Here is a 13,627-nt window from a genome sequence, read left to right on the forward strand (position 1 = left end):
CTCTGTCTGCAGTGTACTTGGTAAACATATAAAATGTCAGAGACGTGAATTTTATTCGAGCTCTGCAAAAGGACAACGACCACCTATGACTGAAAACGCAAAATATCCACCAAACAGGATTGGGTCCGAACTGCTACAGACAAAAAAACTGAGAATCACCGAGACTGATTTCCCCCTCCCGCTCTATTCCAGTGCGCGGAACTCATGTTACGGCACACGTTGCAGGCGGACATAAATATGCGTCGAACCGAGCGACACCGGATCGTTGCAAAGCTATTCAGAAACAGTGGAAACATGTTGCTGCGGGGGGAAATGTTGTGAGTTTTTTTTTTTTTTTTTTGACGCGTTCAAACCACGGAGGCTTTGTGGTGGACGCGGTGAAGTAGTCGCTGTAAAAAAAAAAGGGGGACAATTTGTGCAAAGATGTTTGCCAAACCGTTTCGTGTCAAATCCAACACTGTACTCAAAGGATCAGAGAGGTGAGTCGGTGCTGCTCACACCACAGGCACGATGTGTCTAATATTAAAACTCCGTCTGTCTGAGCTGAAGCTTCGTGCTAAATACACAGCAGTCAGTCAATACCCTGAACCGATTGTTGGATATAAATCCCAGAATCTGCTTTGGATTGATGGGATTAATTGGCATATCTACCAATAAAACGATATTGTGATGCAGGTTGTTGTTAGCATTCAGTTTCTTTAGTGTCTCTTCTGTCCTTATGTCTTGTCGTACCAGGCTGGTTTAGTAGTCAACATTTAAGAGGATCCTAGTCACCAGCAGAGTTGTGACTGAATCTGTTTAACTGCGTGTAGGAGGAAGCTGAAAGCTGACCTGTCAGCGGCGTTTCCGTCACTCTCTGCTGCCGACCTGTCTGAGCTCGCCCCCAATAAAGAAGAGATCAACGTTGTGAGGATTTATGCACACAAAGGAGAATCTGTGACCCTTTATGTTCTTCACAAAAACCCTCTCTTCTTTGAGCTGGAGAAACGACTTTACCCTACAGGTGAGAAATAAATAAACCCGAGACGGCTTTATGTGAATCACTGGAGATTGATGGGGTGATACATGTGCTCAGAATGCTGTTTCCTCCCTTCGTCTCTCAGTGTACGTGCTTTGGCGATACCCCGCTCTCCTGCCAGTGTTTAGAACATGGGCCCCTGTGCTTCAGAAGTTGATCGGCGGGGCCGGTGAGTTTCCCCTTCCCAGCATTGCGTGTGTCGTGCGTATGCATGTCTCAATTATGACGAAAACGATGTGCTTCTTCAAAGATCTCATGCTGCCAGGTGTGGTGATGCCTTCATGCGGGCTCCCAGATGTGAAACAAGGGTCCTGCTGTGCTGTTGCAATTGTGAATAATAGGTGTGACACGGGCTAAAAAATTTGCAGATGCTTTTCCTTCACCTTCCTCAAAGATATGAGGATAACCGTGCTCTCCGGGTTGTTGGCAGGGCTCCTGTTGCCGTTGGCAAAGCAGCTTCGTCAAGCGCAGAGATGCTGAGCTCGGGTATGAAAGGGAGAGGAGTGTGTGTTCTCCACACGTACATGGATTACCTCTGGTGAGTGGCTTTCTAACTGTTGCATAAGAGATGTACCAAACAGGCTTCCACTGGCCAATACCAATTTCTGGTTTTCATTTGAGTTCTGGACTTCCTAGTTCACGTTTTGACCGATTCAGATTTTTTATTTAAAGCTATTTAACACATTAAAGAGGAAGCATGTGTTGCAGGTTGTTTGATTGGGATAAGAGTTTTGTATCCAGCAGATTATCCACATCTTTCCATCTAAAAATATGGTCATAACTTCCATTTAATTTCTATTCAACTCAGAGGAGTGTGTCAAACTACTTCTGCTCGGTGAAATATTTATAGGTTTAAATCGGTCACAGTTGTCGTTTTTGATGCTTTTAAGGGGAAAAAGTAAAAATTTTCAGCTTTTACCTGCCAATCAGCGATCAGACCTGACTGACGTTTTCTTTTTTTTATACATTTTATGAAGGAATAATCCAAGGTTAGAAATTGTGTTCACCGTCCACTGCAAATGCCAAGGACTAATAATCATCAGGTATATGATTGGAATGTAAATCATATGTCTAACTTCATAACATTTTAATCATCATCTTCAACTTTGCAAATAATAATAAATAAAAAAAGGGGAAGAAATGGGACGGATGTTTCAGGTTATCCAAACTAAAGGATTGGCAGTACACTGCCTTCCATTCCATTGTAGGTTTATTTAGCAGAAGCCCTTTTATCATAAATCATTCTGGTCTTTATTCAGTAAAATGGGGCTTTCATATGACTTTCAGCGGTCCAATCAACAAAGAATCTGTTGTGGAGCTCAGTGAGATTTTTCTTTAACTTAGTTGTGTTATCACTGCCTTTACATGTTCAGATAATATAGTCATATTCGATAGGTTAGAATATGCATTCAAACGAGGTTCATTTGTCAGATTAAAAGTACCTTTTGGAAATAACCTTTAAGCAGGTATTAAACATACGCTTCATTAAGCCCACATTTCTGTATTAAAATGTTTTTTATTGGTCTGATGTAATATTCTAATCTTAAACGTTGTGTTTTCATTAACTGTAAGCGGAAAATCACCATGATTAACAGAAATAAAGGTTTGAAAACATCAGGCTGTGGGTAATTAATCCATGTGTTTCACTTAGTGAATTGAGTTATTGAAATCAATTAACTTTTAAATAATATTCTACTTCATTGAATATGACTTTATTGATGCTGACACAGGTGTGGGTTTCTTTTTTTTTTTTTTTTTATTAAACCAGAATTTCTGCTCATCTTGACTTTGGTTGGAAGGTAACCAGTGGAAATCCTCTGAATAACACTGACATCCATATCATATTTCTGTTCTTGTCTCAAGCTTACATACACTCATCATGGTCATCAATGTCATACATTTTGGGCTGTAGTGATTTAGTTAAGCTTCTCTTTTTGTATGCTTTAATGATCATACAAGTTACAAGTTTTATCTATAAATACAGCCTCAAAGGTGTACATGCATTGAACAAAGTATTTTAAGAAGTTATGCCTAAGGTTTTAGAATGTCCTAACTTGGCCAGGCCTGTAAATGTCTCTTTTGGGATCAAGATGGACTGCATTTATGAGTTTCTCTCTGCCAAAGTACCAGATGTGTTGGACAGCAGTCATTGGAACCCCCCGGTACCGGGAACAGTGAGCGAGTCCAACGAACTCAGTAAAAATCTGTATTTGGAGACATAAACGTACAAGACTGTACAGGTTATCTGGATTTTTCATCACTTGGCTGAGGTGCAAAAGATGGCTGTTGACCTTCACTGTCAGATAAAGGGAAACTTGTCAGGATATTCTTCCTGCAAAAATTGCAGTTTTATATCCCCTTATTTTTTTGGAAGTTTGACTTAAATTTGCATTTTCCCCCATGGATGAGCGAAAAGGTCCACATATCCAACCAGAATGTATGCTAGAAACCAACACCAATAGATTACATAACAGCCCGAACCACTGAGCAAACAGTCCAGTTCTTTCTTCCCCTTAGCCCAGGTAAGGTGCTTCTGTCTTTCTGGTTCAGCAGCACTTTCACCTAAGGAAAGTGATGAGCACATGTCCTGGTTACATCTGGGTGTAGTGGCTCTTCAAGCACCTTCTCCAGACGCAGCCAATAATCATATATAGGCTCATGTTCTGCTATGCTTGGATACTTTTCAGTAGTATTCAGCAAAATATTTAAAACTCCAAAATGACCATGGCATTTATATGTAAACTTCTGAGAACAGCTCTGCACATAGGAAGACAGGATTGGTGTAGCATAGGAGGCGAACTCCTTTGCAAGTCACAGGGAAATTGCTGCTGGTTTTGGTTTATTTACATCCCCATTTTTTTTATTTATTTTTTTTTCTGACCATATACGGCGTCACTACATGTTAAAGCACCCATTCAGATAATAAATTTCAACATTCCTTATATTTTACAGGGCATTTGGAGATAAATCAACTCCTCCCTCTTTACCGGATGACGTTGACGAAGCAGAGGATGCAAACGGAGAGGAATGTGAAGTCAGTCAGGAAGAGGAATATAGAGAGGATGATGTTGGGAAGCGTGTGGAGGAGCAGCAGAGCTCTGGGGAAACCATCACAGGTCAAGTCGTGGCTTGTCGCGGCTTTGAGGAGCTGAGTCTCACTGAGAAGGAGGAAGACAAAGTGGACAGCAGCAACGGAAACGGAGAGGAGAACCACGACGAGCCGAAAACCCCACAAGGTAGCAAACGTGATCCCAGTAAGAACAGTGTCTTGGATTAAATTCCACATTTATGACAATACAATATGATTAAAGCTTTCCCCGTGGAGAAAGATTTAGTTTTTGTTATTAGAAATGAACATCAGAGAGAGGAAAAAAAGGTTTTTAATCCCTGATTTTTTTGCAGAGGAAATGGATGCCCTGCTGCTGCAGTGCTTCCTGCATGCTCTGAAGCGCAAGGTCAAGAAGGCGGATCTTCCTCTGCTGACCAGTACATTTCTCCGCAACCACATGTTCACCTGCTGGTAAGGTATTCCCGATCTATTCAAATCGGCTGAGAACAAACTGAAATTGGTAATCCCGAGACTGTGTTTTCCAGCCCGAGCGGAAAGCAACTTGATATCAAGAAATCCAGTTATAAAAAGGTACACGGATGGATGGATAGGACTAAGTCATAGATACGGGACTCTCTTGTCACTGCGAATGTTTTCACCTTTCCAACAGCTGTCCAAATTTCTACAAGTCATGCAGCAGCAGCATAATCTTGTTCAAGTGAAAGAGCTCTCCAAGGGCGTGGAGAGCATCGTGGAGGTGGACTGGAAAAATCCACAGTGAGTTAAACGCCGCATCAGCTTAAGCTCATTCTGGGTTGACGTTCATTTCTGCAACCTTCACACTTTTTAAATTGATCTGACTGGATTGCTAAACATTTGACAGACTGAGGTCCTTCAGCGTTCCAGAGGAGGCAGGTGTTGAAGAAGCGGTGGTGCAGAGTGGCGGAGAAGGAGAAGCCCAGTACCAGCCGCCAGAGATCACGACTCTGTACTCGGTCTCTGCTCGTTTGGAGCCACTGTTTCTGGACGCAAATAAGAGGTGTGCGTGTGTGTGTGTGTCCACTTTGAAGTTTTCTCCCGCCCCAGCTCCTCATGCGGGCTTTTTGTTTTTATGGTCGAGGCAGCAGGTGGCCATCACAGCGAGAGCTGGAGCTGGTGTTTGCTTTGAGGAGATACTCCAGCAACGCAGCAGGGATGGGGTCCGGGGTTTGCTTAAACTGACATCAACCTCTCGTCTCTCTTGTGAAGGGATAAGTTAATATTCCCTAGGTACAAGTCAAGTAAATATTAGTCTTATGCAGCCCCCGAGATCACCGTTTGTTTTGCTTCTCCTTTAGTGTGACACCATATACTTTTTTACTATAATTTTCAAGTACCCATAAAGCTGTAAATCCACAAAAAACCCGACAAATGAACTTTGTTGTTGTTCTTGGAACATGTACTGTTATATAGGGTTAATGCATAGCAAAGCAGATGAAACACTGAGTTTATCAGGGCCTTTAAAATAGTTTGTTAATGGTTTAACTTGTTGAATATGAACTTTCTGAAAAAGTCTTTTATGTTTTAAGAATAACCAAATAAAAGGAAACAGAAATTAGCTCAGTGTATCATTGTTCTGGTCAGATGTTTGCATGCTGTCGCTATGGACTTGAACTTAAAAGATAAGTAATTTTTCCTCTTTTAAGATATATTTAACATACTTTTTATGCAAAACCTAACCAAATCATGAATTGGATACACAATCGTCAGGAGGGTTGCGGTAGGGACCATTCCACAAGCTTCAGGTTGGCCTACTTTATGATTCCCAACCTTTTTGGACCACCCCACTGTGTCCAAGTTTCAACCATCTGATGCAAGCTGTCACCCTCAGATAAAAGGGAGCCTGTTGGGATGTTAACAAACAACCTGGGAACCACCAAGACTTACTGCTGAAAAGCCAGTTGTCTACAGTGAAGTAACACCAACATGGGCTTAGAGATTGTGGACCAAGAGAGAAGACGATGCAACGAAACTGACACCTGAACGCAGCCGAACTGTGCAGCTGTCCACATGGACTAACTAAAAGCCGTCTGGAGAAATGTTTTATGGTCAGAAGGGACAAAGATTTAGCTACTTGGCCATAAAGATGGAAAACTATATTTGGTGTATTTAAGATTAGACTTTTAAATCTAAGAACACCACACCGACTTCTACACATGGTGGTGGCAGCATCATGCTTTGGGGCTGAGATGGATAGAGAAACCAGGCTGGGGACAACCTCCAAATTCTTTACCTTCCACCCAAATCAACTGCTGGATGGTTGACCTTTGGACACAGTGGTGTGATCCAACAGGATGATGATCCCAAACACATGTCATATTAGCTTTTGAAGAGCCCTCAACCCTATTGAAAAATGTTTGAACTATGCTTAAAAACTGGGCCTTTGCTACGAGATCAGACGATTTTTATGAGCTCTGTTTTATAAGTTTGTCAAATCCTGTCTGGGTTGTACTAGAAGGGTGTTGACAGCTAGAAAAAGTGTGATTTTTTTTTATTTATTTATTTTTTTTATTTTTTTTTTACCTCTTAATGTGGGCTGGGTAAAATGTACAATCATTTCAAACCTGAATAAGCACAAATCATTTTTTTGGCAAATAAAGGTGTATGTTGTGTTGTCATTCGACTCTAAATAAAGACCAGTTCAGACATAATCGCTAAAGGCCCAAATTTAATGGCATAGTGACGTTTAGTGCGTTTAAGTAAACTTCCCACAACAACTTCAAAACCATAAATCATGATCTTCTTGAAGTTGGAAGGTGAAAGTCTGAATATGAGCTAACAGAAAAGGTGTTTTTACAGCTTTTTAAGAACATAAATTGGTGTGTTGGAAGATGTGTGACATTTTCACCAAGACTGAGGGACTGACTTGTGCTTTGGTGCCTCTTTTTAGGAAAGGAACAACGATGCATCCTGCTGAAGTCAGAAGCATAATCACTGAATATGTGAAGAGAAACGAGCTGGTGAATGAAAATAATAAGAAGTAAGTGGACGATTAAGGTTTGCTCTGATTTGCAAACGACGGCAATTATTGTATCAAATTTTTGTTTTCGTTGCAGTCCCATAATTTGAATGAATATCAGTTGATATCTGTTTCTATTTGCCTGTCTGTAGATTTAAGAGAAGCATCTTTAAAATAAGACATCTTTCTGGGTTTCTTAGAACGCCATAGTTAAAAAGTCCACCTCCACTGCTAAGTAAATATAGATGTGAACCCATGGCCATGTAATTACGTTACAATCAGTAAAAACATTAAAATGTCACATCGAAGAAGCCTTTAATGATTCTTTTCATGTCAGTAAAGTGAGTGTTTCTCAAGGTGCCTTGAAAGAAGTCTATAATTGGAAGTGAAAGGAAATTGGATCAGAGCTATTAGGCACCCTACGGAGTGTAACGAGGCCACATGCTCCTTGTTTAGGCCCCACCGTCTAACCAAAGCCCCTTTTTTCTTTGCACCAGTTACGTGAATATAAACCCGACTCTGTGTGACTGCTTACTGGAGAAATCAGAATACCAGGAGGTAGAGTCTCTCAAATGGGACGACCTTTTTAGCAGGTGAGAAAAATATTCCTTTATTACAATATATGGCTTAATGTCATCATACCCTAGTTGTGGCTGTGTATTTACTTGTTTTGTTAATTTTTTTTCTAACTGCTATTAATCTCCACGCCCTGTCGGATGTTAACGTGCTGATAAGCGGAAGACAGTGAATGGACGGATGAAAGATTTAAAAAAAAAAAGCCAAGAATGAAGCGGGAAAAGGAGATTTTTGTGTCTGCAGTTTTTATTCAATATCATCATTTTCTTCTTCACAGAACATTGGAAAGAATGCAAGAGTGCTATCAGGTTATGTTCCCGGGACAAGCAGCGATTGTAAAGAAGGGTCACATTGAGCCAATAGACATCTCTGTGGCTTCTCGAGGCTCTAACAAGAAGGTGACAAGCTTCTAAAACATTTTCATATATGACAGCAGTACATCTGTGTATATGTGTTCTTTTTTTTTCTGCCGGTTCAGATTTTGAGAGTTTTAAAATGTAGCATATGGGGAAAAAATGACCATCTCTCATCCCGATCAAAGTATATGGAGGGTTTGGATCATTGATCAGGGTGTGAGAATAATAGCTAAACATTCAAAACTTTGATGAAAGTAGAAGGGAAATTAAATTGATCAATTTGAATTTCTTGTGGGTTTATTTTCCGTAACAAACGCTGTCTCAACTTAAAGAATGACTTGTCGTTTGAATTCTGGTGTCCTGAGCCTACATCATGGCGTGTTTTTAATAAAGTCTGAAACTAGGGGGTGTTTTCACTTTGCAGAACATTTCAGTTTGAAAAGTCAAAATTTCCAGAGCTGTTATGCAGTCATATTGAATATAATTCAGTAATCCAAATAACTACGATAAACACATTATGTAGATTAATTTTAGATTAATTACTGTCAGGCTAGAGTTTTAAAGCCATTCTGTTAATAACGCTGATTTTTTTTATTTTTTATTATTATTTTATTTTCCTTGCAAACCGATACAGAATTTTTTTTTAATACAGAAAAGTATGCTTAATGTAAAGTATGTTTAATACTTGCTTAAAGGTTGTTATTTCCAAAAGGTCCTTTTTAATCTGACAAATGAGCCTCATTAGAATCCATATTCTGATTTATTGAGTATGACTGTATAGGACACAAATGCTTTCATATAATTCAGAATGGTCTGCATTGTTTCTGCATTCTCATTTATTGCTTGTTTTATTCTCGTAGGTGACTCTGATAAAGAATTTGGAGGTGTACGGTTTGGATCCTGCAGCAGTTGCGTCTGCTCTGCAGCACAGAGTCCAAGCCAGCTCTGTCTTACAGCTCCTCCCTGGAGCTAAAGACAGAGTCCAGGTCCAGGTTCAGGGTAACCAGGTTCATCAGGCCGGAAATTTGCTGCTTGGTAAGAAACGGTCTAATTTTAATAATAAGATGATATAATATTTATTTTCAAAAATTTAGTTATGATTTCCCTTCTGTAATTAAATTTCAGATCATTATCAAATTCCCCGCAAGTACATCCAGGGACTGGACAAAGCTCCCAAAAGTGGGAAAAAGAAGTAGCATTCAATTTTTCTGTGGCAGCTTTTTATTGTGATCAAAGCTGTATTATCATGTGAAGTGTTTGGTTGCCCATGCTTTAATAAACTGCATCCACTACCACATCCTGACGTTAGGTTAAATGTGTTCATGTTATTTTCCTGTGAGGTTTTAGCTACAGCTCGGACTTTACAACCCAAGTTACATGAGATCGGCTAAACCACACCAGATTTTAGCATTATTACAAGATTGTTAGATTTTGATGGCATAAAAAATTACATTTGATTGAAATCTTTTGGTGGACCAACACCTGCAGATGACTTGGTTCTCCCAAATCACTGACTGGGGAAACGTCATACCGCAGTTTAATCTGCTTGGATTCTACACCTCTCCATGTCGGGGTCCAAAATTATTGTTGTTTTTTTTAACCTACTTTGAAACTTTTGTGGTCCTAAGTTCATCTGTTATGTTCGTAAATGTAAAAGTCTTTAAGTAAGTAAAGTATATTTTATTTAGCCCTGCACACTGACAAAATATCATGAAGTCATAAATTATAACAACAGAAAGCTAATAGAATGATACAGATAATTAAAACGAATGTGTTTTGTCTTTAACACGTGCTTTAAGACAAAATATTCATTTTTTTAGAGGATTTACCTCCTCTCAAAGAACAGTTGGCAGCAGAAGCCCATAATGTAAAATCTATATTAGTTAAAAGGCAAAACAAAGTACAAATATGAACTGTAGAAAGTTTAAACTGGTCTCCAGCTGTCAATGGGCGAGACGCAGGGTACACACTGAACAGTTCGCCAGTCCATCACAGGGCGTATTGGACTTAATTCAGTTTTTTTTTTTTTATTTAGTTATATAGTCATATTAAATACATTTAATGTTATTTAAAAGCTAATTTATCTAAATTTAATCAGTGAAAATCATATAGATTAATTACACACAGACTATTTTTTTTCAAGTCTTTATTTATTACTATGTTTATTAAGATGATCTTCCACTCTTTTAAAACAGAAATGTGGCCCTAAAAGTTTGTTTAAAATCTGCTAAAAGATTATTTTCAAAAGGTACGCATATTACAATTTAGATGTACCCACATATCGCACCAATTCACAAACAAATATTTCAAGGCCTTTTTAATAATAAATAAATATTTCCATATACATTTAGAAAAGCAAAGGTGTTTATTACTTTTGTCACAGACCAGTGTCACGAAATGCTTCACATTGTGGGTAAACTCAACAAAATGCATAGCATTACACAATGTAGAAGACACAATACAATCATAAATGCATATCATAAAAGCTCAAATCCAGCTAAAACTCTTCCTGGAATAAAATTGTCCACAACTCCATAGGAAGATGGGAAATGAAGGGCACAGTCTGGATGCTGCAGCTTGGAAAGATCGGTCTCCTCGAGCTCTGAAGCTTAGGAGTGGGGGGGGCACTAAAAGGTTATGATTTGATGACTTCAGATTACGGGAAGAGGTGCGCATGTAAGTAAAAATCAAATCATAGATATACGAAGCAGCCTGAAGGTTCCGACTAAAACTTTAAACTTAAACCTAGACCTGCTTGGCAGTGTGGGTTAAACAAGTTCCTCAGTGGTCTCGCAGCAGTTTTGGACAACCTGAAGACCAACCATCCCTTTCTTATTGAAACAAGTGAACAGACCATTACCATAGTCCAGTCGTGAGAGACAAAAGCGTGAATTATCATCTGAAGTTCACTTGTTGACACCGTTGATTTGTGTTTTGAAATGATGTAACTGCATTCAGTAACCCCCTGAAAGAGTGAAATATGATGTCGGAGTTCACACTATCCCAACAAATAATTTTTTATCTCCCTTTTATCTCCCTTCAGGCAAGTTGCATGTTCTGCCAATGACATTTAATGAACTGATGCTATTAAAAATGGTGAAGTTGTGTAACATAAAGTCAGGTTAGTGTAATTAATTAACCAGTTAGTGTTTTATTGCAACAGCAGGCCAATTATTGCTGAAGGCTAGTTTTGACCATTGGCCAAAACTCGTTTTTTTTTTTTTTTTTTTATGTATTAACTGATGTGTCCTCCTTACTTTATTTATAAGCGATGGATTTAATGTTGATTGTAAAATAAAAAACGTCCACTTGGGAACACGATGTAGAGGCGTTCTTAATGGAGGAGATGGACATCTTCAAAGCTAGTTTAGATGGTTTGTTCACATTTTTATTACAAGGGAGAGGACAGAGTGTGAAAACTTTCAATTTCCAGAGCGCTCTCGGCGTCGTTCATCATGTTTTGCTGTTAACGTGAACGCCCAAGAGCATTTGTTCCAGACGTTTAACAACCATACAAACCAAATAATGTTCCCCCTTCAGTTGGCTTTAGAGATCACAGCAGACATTTATTTCTATGCTTTTAAGCAATCCGCTAACAGACTTGAAAAAGAATATTATTGAACACTTCCACCATTATGCAGAGCTTCACAGCAGAGGCATCTGCCTGAGATGGTAAAACAGAGAAATGGTGGACTGTAGGGAGTGGGAAAACATCTTCAAACGCATGCCGGTCTAGGATGCTTTGTTGCTGTCCGTACTTGGCTACATGATCTGCTCTCTGCTGAGAGGGAAGACTCATCTGGAGTGGATTTCATGTCTGGCCGAATCATTACGGTCATCTAATAATTCACACCTTGTGTCATCTTCCAAGGCTCCTCGCAGCAGTCTGGTTCAACTTAGTGCAGCTAGAGTTCCTGCTCCTTTCTGTGGCAGCCCACTGGAGACACGTCCCTGTGTACTGATGCTTTGCCAGCAGCCCCATGCACAAATAGGACTGGGATTAATGGGTGGTCCAAAGATTACATATGCTATCAGGGAGGCCACCATGAGGAAAGATGATTGTTTTTATTAGGGTAGATTTGGCTCTTGATGACTCTTGGGTTAATCTTACTGGGTATGGCGCCACTTTGTGGTGTTAGATGGTAGCATCTCTTTTTCATCCTGAGCTCCAATGCACTTCTAGTCTTTTTTTCAATGATTTAGATCAAGATTTGCCAAAAGAGAACTTTTAACTGCTAAATAAAAACAACTTTTAACAGCTAAATAGCTTTTATATATTTACAATGAAATGTATGAAAATGTTATTATAAATATACAGTGTCTTGTGAACGTAATTGCATCCTAGGAATTGTTTGATTTTGTCTTTGATGTCTTTGATTGGAATTTTATGTGACAGACCAACACAAAGAAGGGCATAACAATATTAAAAGAAGAAGATACCTAAAAGAAAAAGATAAACCTTAAATAAAACGTAAAAAAATAAAAATAAATAAAAAACTTAACCAAAAAAAAAAAACAAGTATTCCAGGTAAGTCAAGGCTAGGCAAGTTTATTTATAAAGCACTTTTCAGTAATGAGACGATTCAAAGTGCAGGTGAGGACTCTACCAACTTTAACTATTCATTTTAAATTTTTTTTTTTTACATGAAAAGCATCTGTGAACATCACTTTTCCAGTCTTGGCACAGATCAGCTTGAGATTTGGGCTGGGCCATTCAAACTCATGAACATATGGAATCCCCCCACCCCCGCTGCACATATAAAGAGGGATAGCTGGATGTTTAGAGTCATTGTCCCGCTGAAAGTTAAAACTCAACCTCTGCCTCTTGCATCCTCCAACATGTTTTCATACGGGACTGTCATGTATTCAGCTCCAACCTTCTTCCCATAAACTCTAACCAGTTTCCTCGTCCTCACTGAAGATATGATGCACGATGGCACCACCACCTTGTTTCACCATGGAGATGGTGTGTTCAGGGGGATGTTAAGTGTTACATGACATTATCTTTCCACTACATACATTGGCATGGAGAACAATAAGTTAAATCGACTTGACTTCCTTCCTACTATGTGCTCCTTTCTTGCTGCTCACTCATTAATGCCTCATTTTTAACTCCTCCAGAGTTACCATGGGTCTCTTGAACGCTGCTTTAGTTAATGTTCTCTTTGCCTGACCTTATGAAACATAAATGCAGGTCACACCTGTCAGATTTGTAAAGAATATGCAAACTGCACGTGATTTTACTTTGGGTTGGTCTATCATCCTACTATAATACATCAAAGTTTGTAGTTGTAACTTAGGATGTGAATACTTTTTTTAAGGCAATGTAACTGCATTTATGGTACTTTCTCTTAAGATAATACAATATTGTGTAAGCAATGTGAGGAGTGTCTGTTTGTCTGTGTGTGCACAGATGTCAACGCCAGTCAACTTTCCAACCAAACAATAGGAAAGTAAATAAAATTTTGGACAAAAAGGAAATGAAGAACAGAAAGAAGACGTTTCTAGCACCACTGTATACTGTAACATCTCTATTCGTGACAGTTTATTTTTCCCACAATGTAATAAAATGGTTCCCCGCCGGCACACAGAAAGTGGCCATATCTTTGAGACTTGTCATGGCACAGCGG

General features: G+C 39.2%; 1 protein-coding gene across 1 annotated transcript; it reads left to right on the forward strand.

Annotated features, from left to right (window-relative positions):
- Nucleotides 1-238: 238 nt before the first annotated feature.
- On the forward strand, nt 239-9,294 carry eif2d (eukaryotic translation initiation factor 2D). Its single transcript, XM_012863671.3, has 15 exons — nt 239-479; nt 813-1,003; nt 1,104-1,187; nt 1,269-1,359; nt 1,449-1,556; nt 3,971-4,254; nt 4,421-4,538; nt 4,613-4,658; nt 4,738-4,844; nt 4,951-5,106; nt 6,997-7,086; nt 7,563-7,658; nt 7,919-8,039; nt 8,858-9,032; nt 9,123-9,294. Exons 1-15 carry the CDS (start codon nt 424-426, stop codon nt 9,191-9,193), a joined length of 1,794 nt encoding a protein of 597 aa, XP_012719125.2. The 5' UTR covers nt 239-423; the 3' UTR covers nt 9,194-9,294.
- Nucleotides 9,295-13,627: the final 4,333 nt, after the last annotated feature.

The sequence above is a fragment of the Fundulus heteroclitus genome, chromosome 1, assembly GCF_011125445.2.
Source record: "Fundulus heteroclitus isolate FHET01 chromosome 1, MU-UCD_Fhet_4.1, whole genome shotgun sequence".
NCBI lineage: Eukaryota > Metazoa > Chordata > Actinopteri > Cyprinodontiformes > Fundulidae > Fundulus > Fundulus heteroclitus.